Raw genomic sequence first — 23002 nt, forward strand, 5'->3', positions numbered from 1 at the left:
GGTGGCGCGACCGCATTATTTACGCGCACGAAACAAGTCCAATAAACGTTAGAGACGTTGGAAAAAAAGAATTTTCTCGTCCATCCCGCGCATTGCAAAGCAACGACACTTTTTATTTATCGCCGCAGTTTCGACGACGGCGACGGCGTTTTCAACTTTCCACCCCCTTTTTTCCCTCAACAAAACGTCGCTTCGAATTCTCTGACAGCAATGTTCCCAACTGGGAATCGATGACGTTTTCCGAAATTCGTATTTAACGTGGCTCGACAATTCTTAACAATATTCCGAGAAAAGTTGATTTAGAATAAATTTTAATTTTCGAATCAAATTTTGCTGATTAGGCATTTATCGATATCTAAATTACCAAAAAATGTCTAATTATTTGTCCAATATTAATTAACTGCTTCTCTAGAATTATCATCGAGAAAATTTCCTGTAATCATCATAATTTTCACTCTTGGGTATAATGGTGTATCCAGTGTGGAAACTGTTTAATATTCATAGACTGCAATTCCATCGAAGAGTTTGCATTATTTACACAGCCACGTTGTGTATCGCGATATTTGGTGTATCGAATGGTCGGGTATCAAGTTGTCGGTGTAACAAAGGAAAGGGAAGTGCTTTTCGAGGATCGTAAACTGAACGAGAACATTCGAAGAGGGGCAATCCGATTAATACGGACGAATCAAATTAATACGAATGGGGGAAGCAAGAATTTCGTGGCGGTAAACGGATAAAATGTTTATAGTTTTCTGGGTAAAGCGAGCTGAGGGGAAAATATAAAGCCGTGGAAAAAGCCGAACGCGGGAAAAATACTCGCAGCCTCGACGCTTCGTGCTTCCACTTTCCAACGATTTTATTTCATCTATATCCGACTGGCTGCTTCCGATATTCCGCGTCTTGCATAATTTCGTTATACAAACGGAAGCAATCATAATATTTCTAGTATTGATCGTTCGGCCCATGGAAACGAGATAGCTTACACAGTCTGAGATCTTGGTAATTGGTCCTCGATTATTCAGATACATTCTTTCTAGTGTTCGTTGCACTGTAATAATGGTAAGAGTCTGATTTGAATACGGAATCTCTTTTCAAACAAAGACGTTTGCAATGAGCTAGAAAATTTTCTTCCTTCTTAATTGATCGATAACAAGATCAAAGTATTTCATTTACATTAGACGTTGCTTATCTGTACATTCGCTCTCAAATCAGACTTTATATATATATTTCAAAGTTATGTAATTCATCGAACAATTCAGAACGATGAGAAATCGTATATAACAGTTCAGAATAGAGGGAAGAAGTAATCAAATGCTTCCTAGAAATTATCACCGAAGTTAGTTGCCTGTTCCTACTGTTAGCTGTTCCCAGGGCCTGTTATATTCACGCGCATACTGAAACTGAGGTATTAGATTTAGATACGAGTATTCGGAGTTCCATGTACGCATTTGTAAAACTTGATAACAGGAAATGTACACTAAGAGAAAATCTAAAGAAATGATTTATGACAAATTTTAAGTCAGATTTTAAAACATAAAAGAGATTACATTAAAAAATGTAAGGAGCATTCAAGATATTATAACAAAGCATTCCCGAGTATTATTCATTGGAAGGATCGCTTAAGACGTTATACCTTGACGCTGCTTTTCTCGAGGATATTGAAAGGGTTCGCGATTTCGTAACTCCGACATCATATGGGTGAAATGAAAAGTGCGATGAAAGTATTAAAGGATATCTTCTATGTGGCTAGACTAGACGATGGCACGTTAGCGTGAAAGAAAGGACACGCCGAACTTCTAAGCTGAAATACGACGACGTTGACCTTTAACTGCACGATCCTCGACAAAGCTTCTCGTTAAAACCCCTCGAGGATGTCTTTCAGCTAGCTTCTGTGAATTTTAGAAGAGAATCTTAACGATACTCGTAATTATAGTTCCTATATTGAACGCTATTCGCTTCTTTTTTATCGCTTGTCTTTTAATTATCAGAGCAACGCGTTTTAATTTCAACTAAGTTATATAGCGACATTATAAAAATGTCAAAAAGTATCTTTATATTCTTGAATAATAATACAATAGGATCATTACTTTTTATTCTCATTGAAAAAAAAGTAATCAAAGTGTTAAAAATATTTCATTTGAAAATTATTTAGTAGAAAATGTAATTAATAATTAATTGATCCTATATTTTTGCATACTCATTATGGCTGTAATTCATCATCATATTTATAACTTTCTTTATAGCGTATTGAAGCTAAAGCGAACGTCTTACGATGCAAGATAAATGAGCTCATCTACCGGCAACAAATTTCCCCGATATAGCGCATTAATTCGTTAACGAGTGTGCAAGCAGAACACTTTATTGCTCTAATTTGTTCGGCGGGAAATAATGCATTTTAATCCTCCATTAAACGCGGGTGTTCTGTCAAATGCACGACAAATCGTTCGTTACGAATCTGCTGCTTTAATTCCCCATGCCCACGGTTATTTCAGGTCGGCTGAAAAAAAAATTAACCGTGCAGAAAATCTGTTTCCCGGCGATAAGCGTATTTTTCAAAGTTACATAATTATTTATAAAACAAAGCGATATTTTTGCTCTCCTCTTCATACCGCGACTGCATATTTATTTGAAATTAAACGAAAAAATATATTGATTAAATTCGGTGGAGTTTTCAAAGTTTTTCTGAAAAACAGGGTTGTGTATTTTCTTTTAAGCCTTTCCATAAAATGACGTTGGTCTTTTATCGTTCGTTTATCGGAGAAAAATTGCACGTAAATTCACTGAGAACTTTCCACGACCTTTACGGCGGATGTGTCTCGTAACCAGCGTGAAATGTTTGCTAACGAATGAAAATGAAATTAGCCAAGATCGCTCGTGAACGAAGATTGAATTTTTTATGAGGGAAAATTAAGTTCGTCGCTAAACGTAGCTATTTGGCAGGGAATTGCGTACGTTTTTCCTATTAACCGTTTACACTTTGAGAAATGGGATCTTCTTTTCGGTAGACGATCGAGTGAATTATCGTCGCGAAGGGAAATTAGCGAAATCGTTATACGTCGAGAGTGTTTGCTCGATGAATATCTACGATTTCTGGCGACGATGGTACAAATCTTCTGTCACCAAGGTAGTCCCTTAGTGGTGTTTGCCGAGGACTTGGCCGGTCGACTGTACGAAACGGGATTTCCAGGGATTTCAACAAATTCTTACCCTGAATTCACTTTAACGACGAACTAGAACATTATAAAGTGAATTTATTATTTTTACACTTAGATTGTTGAGTGTTTCATTTGTATATGAATAGATTCTGTGCAATTATTCTTTATTTATAAAAAAAATATTAACATTATTTTTCAAGTTTTAGATGCCTGTCCATTTGTACTTTTCTGTTTTTATAAAATTGTTTGGGTACCCGTAATTTCAGAACCCGAACAAATTTATGTGTTAGACAAATTTTTGGGCTCCTGCCCGTACCCGAAAATTTCCGACCCAAATTTTCCGGATCCCGCACATCACCATAACGTAGGAATTTAATTATTCTAGTATATTTCTTTAAAAAAAGTATACAGCAATCCCCAGGAAAACAAGAGATTTTTTTGGGAACCGAGATACAGGCAATTCTAATCGGCACTGTTTGCCGGAAGCGTTTGATCAGGGATGATCCGGATATTCCGTCTGGAAAACTTACCCGCTGGGGGTGGGAAAAAGGCAGCCGATTGAATTAAATCGCGACGAAAGACAAGAGAAGACGAGTCTCCCATCGCGTCCATACATACATGCATGACTTTACAGAGGACGATCCTCTCGAGTCTTTTTACGTTTTATCCGGAAGTCAAAGCGGTGTTTCGACCCAGCTGTGTCCTCGGTTGCTCATTATCCGGTGTAGGTGTAACGGAGAGTCCTTTTGCATGAACACGAGCAACCCCTTGGCTCATTGTCCTGGTTCGCGCTAGTGGATGCGAGTAAAATTTCGCGGAACGAATTCCGCCCGACGTTGCAACGGAGAAAGCGGAAACTCGTCTACGATCCTCTCTGAATTATTGGTCGAGATGGTCGCTCTCCATTGTCAGATTCTGTTCCCAACGGAGGGACGGTCCTCCTCGAAGAAAGATCGTTTCGTTCCCAATGGACGTAACGAGACCGAGCTCAAAATTACCTGAATATTTTCGTCGATTGATTCGGCTACGGTTCTCCAGAGTAGCTGGGGAGATATTCTTTTCCGCTACTTCCGGCTCTGTGTTCGTTCCTCTTAGGGGAACGATTTTTTACCAGATACGAGTATTCGCTTTGTTTCTGGGTTGCTTGCATTTTGTTACACTTTTCTGCTTATGGTTCTAATTTTTTATAAAATATTTGTCAGTGGGACAAAAATAATTGCTATAGTAAAATTTTAACAAAAACTGTCTGGTTATATTAAAATAAATGTGGGTTAATCTTTAGTCGAATAGCAGTAAAAGGTCTCTTTATTTCCGTCCAGAAATTTTTCAACTCAAAATTATGAAAAATGAGTGAGCTTTAATTAAAAAAAATTTGTTTCGTTAATGCAACTGGATATGTTCCTATTTTTGTTGAATATCGCAATTGATATTAAGAGCAGAGCGAATTGTTTATTTCGACACAAATAGCAATAAAATCCTCTTTCCGTTTCCACGAATAATTCTATTCAAAGGAATTATATTGTAAATTCAAATTTGGTCAGCAAACAAAGTCTGTTGTAAACGGATTGAATCTGTAATTCAAAAACTAGAATACAAACGTTATGGTTCGAACACAGATTTTCATTGTAATTAATTGTATTACTGAAAAGTTTTATGAAACACGAATGAAAAGGTAATTCATTTCATTCTTGAAAATAGAATTGCATGGACTCTTGAAAATACAATTTTTTCCAAAATAATTACCTTTTGATCGAAAAAAAATGTGTATATTCAGATAATTTAAAAAGTTTTAAATATATTTTAAACTGTTATTCGGTTATAAAATAAGAATGGAAATTCATCATCAGCTCTAATAAAATACCCAACTTCCTTCTTCAATTATCTCAATTAACGTTTATTAAAAGTTTTATAGTAGATATTATAGCAAAACACGGTTGAACAAAGTCGATGCGAAGAAAGTAATCCGTTTAACACACTGCACCACGGAAGAAATCTTTATGAGGGAAAACTTTCCACTAAGCATTTTTATTATAGAAGATTGCGAACTTTTTGCTCCTCGTTGGTCGATTCTACGCCAGTAAAATTATCTTCATTACTCCTAGTCAAGGCAGATAGTGTTTCTGCGTTGCTTGAAGGTTCATTAACTAATAAGGGAACTTTGATAACCGGAAAAGTCGGAATCTTTCTTCGAAAACTTTCCTAGATTATTCAGTCTTCATTATGAGTATCAGGAAACTTTTATTTCTTATCTATTTCTATAACAGTTTCGATTAATTAGTTTCTTTTCTCCAATCGAACGTCTACTCTTTCGTTTCATTTCACTGTAATCATCTCGAATTTCAAAATTATTCTAATTATTCGAGCAAATTAAATCGATGGTAGTCAGTTTGTGAAGAATTATTCGCAGTCATGGAATTATTCGCAGTCGTGTTGTTGTTACAATTATAAGCGATCGGTAGTGATCGAAGAGGAGTATCTTTCACGGTACACAAGTGCTGTTTGCTTTAATAGCGATGGATGGTTCGAGATTCGCCGATAATACCCTTGTACACCACTCGAGCGGAGAATTTCGCGGGCTCTCGAGTTACGACGGCAAGTCACGACATTTTCGTGCCAGCGAATGGTTCGCCCACGATGCATACAAGCAATGGAAGAGAATGTACGCAACTTGGAGCACGTACCGAACAGCCAGGTACGATTACGCGCACGCCAAGTTCGTTATCAGTATTCGCTTGTACGCGTCGGCTGCGGTGATTAGCGCGGAAAGTTCCGTCGGACGAGCGTTTCGTTCGCCGCTGAACAGAGATTCCCGCGATCGTGTTTTAACCAAAAGTTGCCTCCCTCCCACCCTCTCTATTGTCTATCGATTAGCGCCGGTTTATCGAATCGAGTCGCCGTAAAATTTTCGGCTTTTACATCCGCTCGGCCGCTCTTCCCCTTTCGCGTGACTGAATTTAAAGCCGTTCGCCGAGAAATTCGCGTGATGGAAATAATTACGCGGGTTGAGGTTTCATTATTACTGAATCGAAATTGAGTTACTTAACCAACTAGACGGTGTTTGCCGTAACCGGAAGTTCACGCGGGAGACTTGAAACGTTACACCTAGGGACCTTTTATATTCATGAATTATCATTTTCTCTCTTTTTTCTTAAATCAATATTTTAATATTAAATATATACAGCATGGGCTACGCAACTGTTTCGTGAATGCACTAATAATGTCTTATAATAATAATTCCTTTTTCCGAGTTGTTCAGTTTTCCGTAACTACTTACTAGTAGATGAATAAAAGATCTTGAGTTGGTACTCGAGCATCAAATTTGTCATAAAGTTTTCACGTTTCTCTCGCGTTGCAAGCAATTTTCTCGCAGCAATGTTTTGTTTCTCCTAGATTTCTTAAAAGCTTTCCCTTGCTTGTTTTATTTGCACGCTGTTGCAAAGTGTTTGCCAGTCTTACTGTTACGTGTGTGCTAGGTTTTTAATCGATGTTCGGATGCTCTTCTGTCTTCTCACAACACACATAAGACTGACTAATCTCATTTCTTTCAAGAATAAATTCAACTACTTCAATTCTTGTATGAAACTTCCAATTACATATTGATTTCATTTTAATTAATATAATAATTATCTGTATCTCGAAACTGTAAGTCTAGCCTAATTGTTCAACTAGCTAGCCTAACTGCTCTGGATGTTGATGGACTATCCGATACCTGATTGCTTCTAAGATTAACTAATTTAAACAGGAAGCCTAACTGCTTCCATACTGTTTGATGTATTGCCGATCACAGACAGCTGACAGCCAAACTTTCTGATCGAATCTACGCTCCATCAATCATTATGAATAAATTAACTCATATCTTCTAATTAGTAACACATTCCATCGTGAAAAAAAAAAACTGTTGCATTATAAAAGAGAATTCAAACTATTTTCAACTAATTATCAGTTTCGACCGACTGTCGGATCTGCTTGCTGGTGGGGAATCGGTAAGCTGGAAGCTTCATTGTTTTCATCGGGTCACCGGTGTCCATCGAGTGCGATTCACGATGGCTTAACCGAGGCGAGGCCTAGCGTTTTCAACGCCTCGCAATTGTAATCGCAGCGACGCGACAATGGAGATTTAGGAATGCGAGCTCAGCCAAACAATAGAGCTTTATGAGAACCTAAATCCACCAGAATGGACGCGGTTCGCGGGGCGCGTGTTGCGATCGATATTTTAAGGTGGCATGGTCGACCTTGCGCCTGCAAAACGTCTTTTCGTTTTATAGTTTGCCAACAACCACCTCGTAACGATAAATTTGCGGCTCGACGAAACTGTTGGCTCCACTTTTCCACATGGCGAAAGTGGAAGAGGTTATCAGGGTTCATGGAAATCGTTTGGAATATCAAATTTGGAATATAATTTTCAATCAAATTATTTTTCACTTCATAAGGTGAAACGTCTCCTAAATTTACTTTGATTTTGAGGGTTAATTTTAACCCTTTTGTGGGGCAATTACGGTTGCACCACTGCCTCCATCCACAAGTTTACAGACATTCCTGAGTTGGTTGTTTTTGAAACTATTCAAGGTACGTCTGGCAATCAGATTAAAAACGACTAAGCGATTTCCACGGCACGAAGCGCGTGTCATATAATTGCCGTAGACCGTTAAATTCCACTTTGCTAGGTAGATCACTTTTTAAAGAGGCAACTCCGGAGACGTCGCGACGCGACGCGTATAAACTGACACAGAGGGAGGGCTGAACAGGAGCGAGTTTCTCAGTCGGCTTCGTACGCTTCCGCACACAGTGGCCTTTTAATGAAAAACACGTATTACGGTGTTAAGGTAGCGCCGGCAGACGTCTTTTACGAGCCATTCGGTCTCCGCTTGCCATCATTTCCTAACTGAGATGCAAAGAGCATCGAACAGCGATTCTCCGCCCTTCCTTTCATTCGCTGCCCTCGAAGCTAGCGTTTTCACTGAACATCGGTCCATGAACTTTCGATGCTTGAATACCAGGAATATTCTATGCAGGGCATTTTGATGTAGACCGAGAATACTAGGTGTGGTTGGTAAATAATGACATTCAGCTTGTAGGGATGAGATTAGTCACTCAGATCCGAATTAAGTGGAGAGATATTGGTGTTAGACAAATAGAAACAGCACTTGACAGTTCTCAGACGTTGGTTTATTAGTTTGCTAAGTAAGAGTGAACGTAGATGAAGGAATATACCTGTCTGTCTTACTAGAATCGTCAAAGTTGATTTGATTCAATCTTTTCTACGAAGAGATGGTTGGTTCGATGAACATATCATTTTGAAGTTGAAGAAAACGACAACCGAAACAGCTTTCCTATTCAGATTTAACTTCATGTGACTTCTTTCTGTTCCTTGAAGTGGAATTTACTCTCAAGGGAGCACGTCTCAACTCACTTACCGAAGTGAAGAAGAGAACGACCAAGTTTCTGAAACAACCGACAGAAGATCAGCTGCAGAGCGCTGCTTTGATCAGTGAAAGAGCAGAATGCATCAGATAAAATGCAGATTTCTTCGTTGCAGTTAAATTGCAATATCAGTTTCCTTATCAGTCCTCGATTTCTTTTATTGTATATGTAATTTAAATTTCATTTTAAAAAAATTTATAGTATACCAATCAGTATAGGTAAATGGATTGCAAAATTGATTTTTAATGCTCGTCAATGTCGTTTATATAGAGATTATAGATATTGTTAAAACGATAAAAATAAGTGGTAGGGTTCTTTTCTGTAGGAGTAACTCGTCAGACCGTTTTTCTTGACTCCCCTTAACACTACCCTTCAGATATTTCTCAAGATTCCCCAGTATTATCGGGAAGCAGGCTTTGTTCTTTCTAACGTAGCTTGAACATTGCGGAAATTACGAACTGGACCTAGACGTGGAAATGACGTTTCGAAAGATCGACAGTTTCGTGGAAATGAGATCACGTTACTCGGGGCTAGGCGCGTTAAGAAAAAGGGGATGAAACGTGTTATAAGGGCGGAGAACAGGAATTTTATTTTCAACGTGGAAGAAAGTTTGCGATAACCATTATAAATCTAAAAATCTCATTAAATAAAATTTTAATATTAGTCTATTTGCTATTAAGCATAATCAGTCGGTTATTTATTTACTAAATTTCTTTAAGTCAATTTATTTATCGATAGGTGGTCTCCAATATTTTTTATATATTTTATACTTCTAATCTTTTGAATTTTATTTCTGTGTAACCAACTTCTTTTTCTATCACAAAAATCAGTCACTGTAAATACTTGAATAAACATACTGCAAGTCAAAAGATTTATGAATGATGCAGGTACACAATCAGTTTTTTTGAAATATTATTGCAAACGCACCATTTCTGTTAGGATATCTAAAGTAAACCAATAAAAAAAGACTGCACATGTTCAACATCGATACAACTGCAAATTTGATACATAGTTAAAATTGACATTGGTACAGCTTCACGTTCGATCGTTTTATTTCTTTTATTTTTTCAATCAAAATTGTAAATTTAAGTGTAGGATACAGAGGAAATCCGAGCAGCAGGTATATTTAAATATATATTCTCAGTTTACAATTTTTTAATTAAAATTACAAACGGTAGAGAAATAATACACAATCAATGACCACCGAAAAAGAAATCTAATTATTTTGTTAAATTAATTATAAGTGTAGACGTGTAGGTACATGGTTCCTTTAAATCGAGAGAAACCATGGATCGATGCAACAGTTGCAGGAGAATGTCGAAACGAGGCAGTAAAGTAACGGTGTCCCGGTAGTTTCATCGTTTCCGCGATATTTTAGCACGATTTTCCTTACCGGAAAATTTGACCGGCTCCAGGACGTTAAACGATTTTCGATTCGATGCTGGTGTGGGAGCAGACACGTCCAGGTCTCGTCTAGCTATATAAATTTCTAACGTAATATTCGAGAAACATTCTTCACACTCGTAGATCCCCGAGGGTTAGACGTCTGGCGTCAAGCCAATCAGAGTAGGACTCTTCGTGAAGTTTTGCACGCTATCCCGTGATTTCGTGCCAACGATCCTACCGGCCTCTTAGGAAGAAGAACTTTTTGAATTGTGGCACGTTAATCAGTTCCCATTTTTTTTGCGCACTGCGACGTGCTACACTTATCTCGTTTCGTTCTATTTTTCTGCCCCTCCTCGCCATCCCCATTCCAATGCCGATTCGTCAAACGTTTATTGTCAGCTGTACACTATCGAACAGACTAGGCTTCCCTAGGGAAGAAGGCTTACAGGTGAAGCAAAAATTTTTTAAACTTTTTATTTTGACGATACTAATATTGAAAATAATTTAAAAAGAAAATAAATGTTGCAAATCGAGGAATCGTGATTTGTTGTTCGCAACGCGTTCGAAAATGAATACATTCAATTTCTTAATGAATTATATTTTGTTCTGTAACAAGGAATCACTGTGTGATCATCTTATTTCTGAGAATCCTGAGACCTCAGGGAGCACTATTCAAATGCAATGCCACGAAAAGGTGACAACCTCGTTCTTTGTTGGTAATAAATTGTGGCAGGAAATTCTTGTTCTCTCGTGACTAGCAGAAGAGCACGCGGCATGGAACAAAGCGACACGTGAATGTTTGAGGGGTGGTCGGTGAAAGGGCTGTTTTCATCGTTCGATATGAATCGCTTTGTGTGTAAATTCAGCAGAGTGACTGCAACCGTTTGACGATCGGTTGTGTGAATGTCGACACGTTCTTTGACGACATTCTCATGTCACTGAGCACTGTAGATGCTTCTCGAGAATTTCATTCACCAACGGTTTTTGATGTTCAATGACTTGTCCCGTCGAATTTATTCCCCTTTGTTAATACTTCATACTCACTTATTTTTGTTTTTGACCACAGTTTTCCACTGGATGACTACAAATTCCAGATTAAGTGCATGCAAAAGTTTTAAATTGTTCTTTTTCTTTTCAACGAATAAATTTTCCCCTCTGCATTTTCGGGGGATTTTTGTCAGAATCGAAATATTGAAATTTATGCAGGTAATTCGTTGAATATCGATGTGCCTTTTATAGCTGACAAATAAGACTCTCACGCAGTCATAGGAAATTCAGGAAGCAATGATTTTCAATTATCAATTGCAAGTTCACACGGTCGTGAAGCAAATAGGTTGGAGAATCGTTAGGCTTCAAATATTCAACATTTCAGTCCCTAAATTGGAATGGTCCTTCAAACCAGTACGAAGCGTTACAACGTGCGAAATTCGTGGAAGGTTCGTTGCTGATGGCAGCATCCTGTACAATGTATTTAACAAGCGTATGCTTCGATTGCTCTTCATATCGTTGACATCAATTTACCTGGACACGTCAAAGAGTAAACTAATATTTGATGACATTCCTCGTTGAATCAGCTGCTCTAAATTGAAAACGGTGTCATTACCATTGGCATTATGCAAGAATTTCACTAATTTTTAAGGTCATTTCCTTTATTAATATTTATTCAATTCATTATTTTTATTCTATTTCCTGGAGAATATATAAAAATTTGAAAATGATAAAATTAATATTTAATGATACTTCTAATTATGTTTGAATAATTGCCAATTAAGTAAAATCAATTTTCAAATACTATCTAATTAAAACAAAACTGTTTTGAAAAGTATTCCCAACAGTCTGTACTTGAAATACACTTGCCACTGATCGCAATTACATTCGAACCTGCCAATAACTAATATGAATCCGTAATTAGAAACCTAATCATTCGGAACAAAGACAAATTCGATTGAACCGAAAGGCAAATCGTGTCCCACGCGAAATTTCGTCGTGTATTTGAGCCTCCAGAGGTTTCCCAACGTTCCAGCTTCAGGTACACGGTTGTCCCAGGGGATATGTAATTTCACGCGTCCAATAGCCTGCATCTTCACGTCTATATCGCCGTTAAATCCGTCTGCAAAGGGCAGCCTGGAATGCCCCACAGCAACGAGATACTGTCATATCCATGCTACCTCCTCCATCTCGACCTTTAACACTTGACACGTAAGAAACTATATAGAGTTGGCCGATTGCTCTTGCTTCGAGTAACAATGTCAGATGTTAACTGACACGAAGCAGCAACCCTTTCAAGGTATGTGGACCAGACGAGGATCTCGCGCTTTGCCGGAAATACGTTTGGGAAATTAAGGAGCCAGGTTAATATTGTGTCCCTGGATCCTGCTCTCTGTAAGCGTCAGGCTTTTACACGTTTCATATCCCTCCTACCCAACTTTCTCTAGCTGTGCTTAATGAAGTATCGTGTTAAATTGTGTACAGTCCATCATCACTCGTATATTTTATTATAGGAACAGATTCAGAAAGAGATGATTAATTTTGATTCTATATATGTAGAGGAAAATTGACACATTTTGTAGGCGAAGTAAAAATTAATAAATAATAATTCGTGAAAAGGATGAGAGCTTCTGTTCTAAAGCAATTACGAATCGTTAGAAGAAATATCGAAGACAAGTTTCAACGCACACTTACGACAAATGGAATATTGTGAGAGGTGTACCGCTAATTAATTAGAAACCATCCGAACGCTCGTGATGAATAGGTTGCGTAACGGGATCATTAAAGCCTCAGCAAATTCCGTGCAGAGTTGGTGCGGTGTGTAATTAGCTTGTCCGCGGATACGGTTCGTGGTAAATAATTTTCCAACGACGATTCGTTGATTACAGCTTGACACGTTCTGCGTGCTTCAACTTTAAAACGTTCCGCGGGATTCGTGTTGCTCGCGAGGGCAAACAATGTACATAATTTGCTAATCAAGCATATTAGTAAGTAAGTCTGGCTAACGAACGCTACGCAGACAATTCGCACGTTAGCAGCCACAAACGAGCCAGCAAACTGTTTTTGCGAATATCACCAGCCCTCGTAAGCTTCCTGGCTCAGTTATAATCCGTGCTAATTTTCGGCATTGTACTCGCTTTAAGTCACGGGATCGGAAATGCTCCCTAAGCACGTGAACTCCGGTAATCTGTGTACAGTTGAACTTGGGAACACCTGTTCCATTTCACTGCCGCCACTAATTATTCAATTAGCCATTCCACGAGTATCGCGGGCATAGAATCGGATACACCTCCTATGTGTATCAATGCTGTTCAATTTAATCCATTCGAGTAGTACAATAGTTTGTAAACTATGGACTATGATTCAAAAACAATTTTTTTAATTCTTTTAAAATACAGCAGATTTTTGATAAATTTCCACTTTCAGAAATGAAATCAGAAATTTCATCCCTAAAAGCCTTCAGTACGGAAACTTATCAATTACTCTTCGTTTTTATTTCACATATAAATCACACCCCTTAAGCATTTCAAGATTTCCCTTCTCCCGCGGAACAAGGTATCATCTTGGCTTTGATCTTTATCCGTGCAACCGGGTCTCCGTTATTGTCTCTGTTCAATGTATTCGCACAGTTTTCCGTTTGTTCAAAGAGTTTTACCGGTGCTCGGTATTTCACGATAAATTTTACATTCATCCTGGATCTACGCATTTACATTTCATATTTATATTCCTTTATCGTATTCGAAAATACAGGGAAAATATATGGGGATCATTTCGTGTGGCATTTAAAACGAACAAAACCTCCTTCCGTCGAAGTGTATAAATTTACCATATGAATTTATGTGTCTCTTCCACTCTCTTTTTTATTGGAATTTGACGATACGTGGATTGTAATCACGTTTTGTTCATTTATGTTTCACATTTTTATCTCTTCGTGCTATTATTTTTCATATAAATAGTATTTATGGCATTTGAAGAATACTATATTTTTTAAAATTTTATAATAATTTATTTTTAACATATTAAATATTTAATATATCCAAATGTATGAGGTATTCAAAGGGAAGGAGGCTTGTTTGAAAAGTTGCATAGAAATTTTCGGAAATTAAGGTAGAACAATTAGGTGAGTAAAGCACTGTCAACCAGGTCCAGGCAAACATGTCTGTCCAAGGATCTGAGTTTGTGATGTTGCATGGCATTAAACTAACTTCTGATGTTCTGAGCCCTTTGTTCAGTCTCCTGCTCTTAACTGCATCTCAGAGTGTCGTGTTAGTTTCCGTCGAGTTTCTAAGGTATTGCTTACAAACAAACTTGCAGATTTTCCATCGATTATGCAGTTTAAGAGTAAACTGTTAATCCGGATAAGTCAGTAAAAATGATGAAATTTATTCTTACTTTTGAAGAGAGATACAAATTTAGCAATTTCAATAGAAAGATTTATGCATACGGATATTATCAAAGCGAGAAGTTAATTCAACGGGTAATAACGAATTTAATTTTAGCGAACTGTATTTGATTTAACGAGGATTTTGAGGCGTGGCAGCTTTCATTGGCATTCAACAGGTTTAATTATTTGTTTGCATTAGTTAGGTGAATGAGATAAATTGACTGATGCGGATGAAACGAAACGAACATAAATTTATTTTTATTAGAAAATATCCGTATCAAATTTATCGATTAAATATTTCATATCTCGTTATTTTGACACCGTTTCATTTGCACATCTTCAAACATAGATATAATGCATTATACTTATCTGACATTTTTAAATCTACCCCCTTTGAAATATTTATTCATATACGTGGCTTTTCTGAAAATTTGTATTCCCTTTCCTACATAGAATATCCGCGAAGACCACTCACGATGTTTCTGTGATTTATGTTCCAGCTGTGTGGGTGGTGACTTTGTAAAAGTGTTTCTACATTTGGAGACCACCGGTGTTTCCGAGTATACCCCTTGGTCCGGTGTGCTTTGCGGGGATCTGCGTGACATCCCGCAGGTTCTCTACAGTTCAAGATCTACGCTTATTTTGGAGTTCCACACACAAGGACCTCCGTCTAATGCGACTGGCTTTTTCGGGAATTTTCACTTCATCAACAGACGTGAGTAACTGATTTCATTGCATGATTTCTACGATCTTATTTCTGCTCAAAAAGGGCACTAGATTTTTTAAATTTTAATTTATTATTGATCGTTATTGAATATGTAATTATCTGTAGTTATAAAAAAAGAAAAAACGAAAAGCTCATTAGCCAAATGGCAACAAACATGAATAGCTAAATAGCAATCGGAAAATCTCGACAGAATTGAGAAGCTGGTTCACTCGACATAGCTTGTCGAGGAACTTCAGATTTCGTTTTACGAAACTCTTTCGAGTGGGTTCACCCTTTATCAGAAAATATTTTCAAAGTTACCCAGAAATGGTTGAAAATATTTTAGCTTGAAAAGGATGCTAATTAAAGGGTTGATGCAGTACCGAAACGACTCTGTGACGGTCGAGTTTGAAGGGGATTGATCGTATGAATCGAGCGTCAGAATCGTGTTTTAACAAACAACCTAATGATTGATGAACGTGTACTACGATTGGTGGTTGCCATGGTAGAGAAGAATGGCTCTTGAGCTAAGGGATTGATTAATTCTTTGACAGTTGTTGTACAAAAGATGTCTTTTTGCGCGAACCGACGTCGGATTAAGTGGATACTTTTGTGTTGTGCTTGACAAGACCATGGTGTACTATTTGTTTTCTAGAGAAAGAAACTGTTGAGATAAATTATTGCTCTTTTCCCTGAGATTTTCTGTCTTTCAAACGCTACAATAAACATATAGTCATATGCAAAAGTCTACGCTGCATAACATAGCCACTTTTATTAAAATAAATAATATCATTTTTATTTTTGACATTTTTCTTTATAAATACATTACTTTCAATAATAAATCATGTAGAATGATTGCAATCACATGGAACGTTTCACTCGTTTTTCACATCTATTTTTTCATTTTACGCTTCACTTTCAAATATGTTGATGTCCGCAAATATTTGCTAATTTGACGTGTATGAATGCGAAAAATACGAGAACAAATGTACACCGTGTGTAGCAGGATGATGAACGGCTTTTTGTTTTCCTCGGTTTTGTCTCTGGAGAAAAAAACTTTTATTTCCAGGGAAACTCAATATTAATAACAGCTCGTTTGTTCTCAACATTTTTGCTTTTGCTCTAAAAACCATCCTGATCTGAACAGAAGATAAAATATCATCTATACGGTCGGGAAATTATTTGATCCACTATTTTAATGATCCTGACACGTTTTATTTTGACGTTAATTGCCTTTCGAAGAATGACAGAATTAACTGATCAAAGCTGCTAGATGAAAAGGCTGTTAATTAAACAGAGTGTCGCGAAATTACGGCAAATTATACGTTTAACGCCGTCTCGTTCTCGTCGTTTGTTTGAAAACGCATGAATGGACGCGTTCATTCGTAGTTGTTCTCTTTCAGGGATATTCTCCCATTTAATATGCTTTGACGACAATGTGCTATGGTTACAATATCAATATATAACAATAGCTCAGAACGATCTATGTGACAATTGTTTGTTCTCTATTAGATTAGCAGCCAATTTCGTCAGCTGTGTATGAATAGTGTTTGCTTTAATTGGAAGTAGTTATTCACTGAGTTTCAACCCGTTCACCCTCGAAGGGCGGACCATAGAGAAAGCCCCGATTTTAATTCAATTTTCAAAGTTAATTCATTTTAATAGCCAAAATTGTGATGCATGCTAGATAATCCAAATAATCAAAAATATAAATTTTAGGATTTTAAAATTTATATTAACAAAAAATTCTGTAAAGTCCTTTTATATACGATTATTTCTCATACTGTCTGGATACAGTTGGTGTTTCTGGGTTGAACAAAACAGCCATCATGTTTCTTATTTACAGCAGCTAGTGGAGTCGTAAATTTCCGGAAATTTTGCTCGTAGATTTGCAAGTGACGGAAGAAAGGGGTCTAAACAGCAAATATTGTATAGGCTTGGTGAAACCGTGGTTCGTTAGTAAACGTTTCACGAATACGACTAGCTGACGCGCCCTTTAAACATGCTGGCCCGCGAATTTTTTATTTCGCTCACGTTGTATACCGGCTTACGTGTGTTACATATAACAGTGGCATAATTCTTCCTAGCTAGAGAAGACTTCCCTCTGCAATTTTCAAACATACAATTGCTTCTTTTTTATTTTCCACGCGCTTGCCACTGTGTTCCCTGTTTTTCGGCAGTGCCATGGGAAGAGACTTAGCCGTTGCGCATCTCAAAAACTGGTAAACTTTGCATAAGGATCTGCATATGCTACGTACGAACTAATCCTTGTGCACCATTTATCATTTGTAGCAACGCGTTAAATATCTCGAAACATTTAATAAATATTAACATAAATTTTTGATATCTATTAGAATTCTTGAACTTTGGAATTTTTTTCAAATAATTTGAAAAATTTGTATCAAATATAAAATCGTGTCAGAATTCCCCGTTTGATGTAGAAAACCCAATTCCATACATTTTAAAGAGAAGCAATCTACTAAAACCACCCATTTCTTAGCACCCTCTATGTTTTCCTATGGTCCAAGTGACGGCCCTTTTCAACCCTCGATACGTGGTCGACTCGAAGCAGATTTCGGCGTAAGGTTAATCCGAGGTGGTCGAAATCCGTCGAGAAGCCGACCAACCATAATGGAAGCTGATAACCAAAGAGATTAGTTAGACAGAGATTAGACGATAGATAGCAAAATCGGTGTTCGGCAGCTGGCTTACCGTAAACCGTGTTATCGAAGCAGCCTAACATACATTTACCAGAAAGCAGACGGTTGATCCCTCGACCGGCCAGATCGATATTCAATTTTCATCGGTTCGATCGTAACCGCGACACCGTTTCGTTCCTTCGTTGATTACATCCATGTCGCGATGATATTTCATCGGTGTGATTCGGGATCGAATAAAGAGGCCGACAGAAGAAAAATGCACCGGTTCTCTGTGTTCTAATGCGTGCCAAGCGTCACGATTCCATTTCGTTCGATCCATCATCCGGCGTCAACGTACCACTACCGCGACAAGAAGAAAAGAACAAAAAAAACAAAAAAAAAAAACGGCGCGGTTGGTACGGTTGAAAAATCTACCACTTTTCCTTTTTTTCCTACCGCGTGCTCGGTTTTCGTTTTCGCGTTTGATCCCCGCGGAGTCACTCGGTGTCTGAACTCAACTCGCTGGAAAATTCGCCGTAGATTATGCACGTCCATTAAACGGTAAACAGAGGGCCGACCATATGCCGGGACGAAGAGCTCGCTGATTAACCATGTATAATTAAAATGTAATTTCTCCCTCGTAACCGAGAGAGTTTTAATCAAACGGGGCTCGAACCGAAGAACTAACATTGAGGTACGGAAGAGACGATCGTCGATAGGGGCTATCATCATTTTGGTCATTTTTTAATTTTAATTTCTAATTTGGTTGGAGTGTGAATATTTGAATACTTAACACCTTAAATTGGCAATGAAATACGAATTCTGAGAGAGAGTTGAGCATTAATTTCTTCCTGTAATCAAAGTAACTTTGATTTCCGGAAAATTGCAATATTATACATAAATAAACAACGTTACACAATATACGTGGAAATAGACGAGATGGAAGGTTACATCAACGCGAGCTAATTTATTTACCACGCTAGCAAGCTCACGGCCCCAATTTCCCCGAAATTCGGCAATTAACGGGAAAATTGCGATAGCGGTTCCTTGGTGGTAGTCCAAGATGAAAATATCGCTCGCAGCATCCTTAAACGAGGATCCTTATTATTTCTCGATAATTTCATTGTGGAACATGGCCACATAAATCTCATCCGAAAAATTAATAAAATAATAGAATAGGTAATAAAAATGACAAAACTGAATTTTTTCCAATCTTCAGCTGATAATTTTAGAATTTTTAGGATTTCTAATAAAATATTCTTTATTGCTTCTTAATTAATAATTAAACACTCCTGTTTTGAAAACAGCTTATAGTTACTGCATTCCATAAACCGGCTCGTAAAGTTGTCGTTCGACGAACAATAACGTGCATGAGAAAATGGTATTTCGTCGAACAACGTGGAGGGTAAGTTTTGACGAAGAGACTCCAGGTCGTTGAAACTCTTCGATGATCACGCTCTAACGAGTCGTAAAATGCTCTAACAGTCGTAAATTTTCGCTTCGAATGGTCACGGTCTGTCGTACGGAAGTCAGCGAGTTACGATTAAAATTCTAACGAGAAGGCCCTTGCTAGCCAGCTTATCGCCTATTGATAAAACGAGCCACGTTACGATGCTCAAGATAAAGAGGAAATATGGTACAAGTACGGAAAGTCCCGGGGCTGTTTGCACCGGTATTGATTAAAGTGGGGTAATTCAGACTGGCGGACTATTTTCAACTTTCTCTACTGCCGGCACCGTGCTAATTACTCGACGAGCGTCCGAGCTATCGGTGGAGATTCGATTTCCCTCCCTTATCAGGATCCATTCGAAGTCTTTCGGCAATTTGGAGCCACTTGATAAATAGACGCATCGTATAACGGCGCTGTTATGGAAGCTATTGTTAACTTTAAAAAGACTTCAGTCAGAAACCGTGAGCTCTTAAACAAATAAAAACAATGCTAAACGAACAGAGTCTACTATTACACATTCTTTTCTACGAGAACACAAGATAATGTTTCATTAAAATTTCTTCCTCTTTGAATTAACAAAATTGCACGTGAAACGATTCACAGTGGAAGGCAGAGAATATTTCTTTCCACGCAGGCTGGAATTATTTTCCCACAAACTCGAGTGAAATACACGAAAACAAAGCGTACACATTCATTACGAATTTTAATTATCGTTAGAAGCAAGATTTGTTTCTTCTAATTTACTTTTCCTATGTGCAATTATCTTTAAAATTTCTTCGAATTGTTTATAAAACAAATGAATAAATAAAATATTCGATCCGAAAAAGCGGCCAGATACGGAAACTGGTCGCCGTTTTGCGCAATCTTTCCCGTTTACGTATTCCGCGATCCCTGGGAGACATCCGATACAGGGAAGTACTTAAACTGGGAAAGTTTTTCACGAGTTAAGGTGAATCTTCTTTCCTCGAAGTACCGAGTGACTGAACGAAACTTTACCTCGACACGTCCGTCTGCTTCACGGCCTCGTAAACAACTTGCCCAGTCGTTAGGAGTTTCCCTCGCGAATATCCCCGGCGACGTGGAAAGTTAATGAAACTTAAAGGAAATTTCTTGCCGGCCATCGTTGCATGGAAACGCACCGCGACGTTTCTAAATACCGTTCGTTCAACAGTTAATTTGTTTTTTAAGGGACAACCAGGACAACTCGTTGCGACTGCAACTGACGTTTGTCCGACCGGCTTTTAAATCTTTGAAACCTTTTGTTCCTGGCAGATATTCTTTCTGCGCTCTCGTGTCGCGTCGTCGGCTTAAATATATCGCCGGCTCGTTGGCTGACTTCGCCGTTGCTCTTTAGACGGTGGCGAATCGAATAGACTGTTAAGTGAAACGTACCGGAAATGTTTCTTGCTAGACCGTTTCAATTGCATTGATAAAAAAGCGGCCACCCTTTTCATTCTAACAATCGACGTTAATAAAAAATGTAGACATTCTTCTTTTTTCGAATTCGAAGTAAAGTTTTATCTCGTATCCTGCAAAATTTTTATTTCCCAAACATTAAACTGGCATCTCGCTGGTAAAAGCTTCCATTGTTCTATACGTACATAGAGAACGGGATGCAGGATCTATGCACGAGCTAATAAGGGTAGTTTCTATGCGTGGCCGACGTTTCAATCCAGTCAAGCTACTTATCAAGATCCCGAAAGAATCGCGGGTAGAAAGTTTGCTCGTTTAAATCGGCCGTTAACCGTAATGAGATTACTGGCTTTAGGTATCAAAAAGTCTCTTTTTCGATGGTAAAGCCAACGATGATACCGGGTCGGATCTTTGGTTACTTTGGGATTAATTGAGCGACCAGTTAGTTAGCCGGAGTTAAAGGGAACTCGGTGAAACGTCGTTCGTCGTTCGCGTAAACTTCGAACAAATCTCTTCCCGACGACGTTACCCCGATTCTTTTGAAGGTATCTTCTAAGGGACAAAAGTAATGGCCCGTGAAACCGTTTCGAATCCAGTGTCTTGTTCGTGACAGTGCAGTTATGAGATTGCGGTTGCGTAAAATGAAGTTGCGAGACGGTTCGAATCACGACAGGAAACGCTAGACAACCTCGGTTTTGCTGAAGGTATAATATTAAAGGGAAGGAGAATACGTGACTGGTTTCTTCTATTGTGTTGCTGTTTCCTCCCGCAATTGTACCACTTTGCTGCTGGTAAACAGTACGATCTTTTCCTAACTAGTTATCCCGGCTCTGGGTACAAGTTGAAAGTAGTAGAAACGAAGAAAGTTTCCTCTTTCAGAATTATCCTTGGATAATTTTGTTTACCCCTGGATCGCAAATTGCTGGTATACAGAAGTTAATAATTTTGTAGGGTTAAGTTTAATTAAGAGGGATGTGATTTCCTAAATATTCAATATATGTATTTCATTTTTTAATCGCCTTGAAAACGAGAATTAGAATACTTTCGCGAGCAACTGTAGCTGTAATTGAATTGGAACGATAATTGAAAAATCCACGTGTTGATTACACTCGTGAGCCAACCGATACGTTTATACTCCATCCCCATTTTTGTCCCAGATATGATCTCGTATCATAATCAGATTTTAATCAAGCTTGGCCCACGCGTCTGGAACGTTATAGGGTAGATGATAAAAGTTCATTAGTTAACGATCACAGCAATCAAGCGTGTAAACAGCTGTACAACGGTTTTCGTGATGGTCTGTTATTTCACGTAATTTTAAAATCAAATTGAACAGCTTCGATCCTTAATTAAAACGTTGTAATTTGTGGATCGCGTTGATCAGATGAACACGTAACAACATTTGGAGACAATTAGCTTAATTTGTGCGGAAACTGGTAAATTGTTAATAAATTTGAAGGTTTATTGGTTGATCAATTTAGGAAATTCGATGTCGTCCTGATCAAAAAGAATAAACAATGATGTTTGTTTGTTAAATACAAAGAGCTTTTGGAATGAGCAAATAATTCAAATGGTATTAAATCACTTTGTAATATGCCAAATTTGAAGAGGGGTTTTCATCCCTTAGAAATGAATTTCGACAAGTAACAGAAATTAGATTATTGAAATAAGGAGGTCAGAAGAAGAATCAAGGAGATATAATTCATTCTTTTGATCGATTGAGTGACCCCACAAATTCTTGTCTGAGAGGATATAAGATGTACCCACAGAAGGGATGACAGGAGAATAAACGGTAAAATCCAAGAACTGCTGAATCCAATGTCCATAAATCTTGGTGGCCGTGAATTCTGATGATTGAAATATTGCTTGCTAGAGAAAGTGTCCGGATTTGTCACGGCACACGTGAGGAAGTGAATTTTCCTTGGAGATAGTTGAGAAATATTACGTCCAAAGGAAGAACGTGGTCAGTTATGACAAATTCTGCAGAAATACGAGTCGAAAAGTGTACCTACTTGAAATTTTAGATTATATACCTAAGTAAAAAATAAATGTTGAGTAACTGTTGAAATAAATACAGTAAAATAGAGGATTAAATAGAGAAATAGGTGTATTAGACATTTGAGAAATCTAACAAGAATAAACTGGACCACGTCGAGTAGAACATATTTCGAAGACTCAGCCATACGTCCTTTTCGCTGAAAATAGCTTTCGTAATGGGATTAACGTACGAAAAGAAAAGGAACGGGAAGAAGAAGATTAAGCTACGAGATTAACCCATAAGAACATAAGTAATGTGAAAAGATTTTCTGCGGTTTTTCGAGGAAGCAAGAGCAGCACATATAAATCCTCCTGCTTTCATTTGTATTTACCCACCTGCCTTCGAGATTTCAACCGAGATACTCTTTATTTGCAGTAATAATTTATGCATAATATGTTACAATTTAAACTGATCATCTTTAT

The 23002-nt window shown here is 37.8% G+C and overlaps 1 protein-coding gene across 2 annotated transcripts in view; it reads left to right on the plus strand.

Moving 5' to 3' along the window:
* LOC114877504 (suppressor of lurcher protein 1) overlaps window positions 1-23002 on the plus strand; it is a 358815-nt gene that overhangs the window by 130782 nt on the left and 205031 nt on the right. For both annotated transcript variants that reach the window (XM_046287131.1, XM_046287132.1), the window contains exon 7: window positions 14835-15049. In XM_046287131.1, the coding sequence (XP_046143087.1) occupies window positions 14835-15049 (215 nt within the window). The remainder of the gene's footprint in view (window positions 1-14834; window positions 15050-23002) is intronic.

This window comes from Osmia bicornis, chromosome 9, assembly GCF_907164935.1.
Source record: "Osmia bicornis bicornis chromosome 9, iOsmBic2.1, whole genome shotgun sequence".
In the NCBI taxonomy this organism is placed as follows: domain Eukaryota; kingdom Metazoa; phylum Arthropoda; class Insecta; order Hymenoptera; family Megachilidae; genus Osmia; species Osmia bicornis.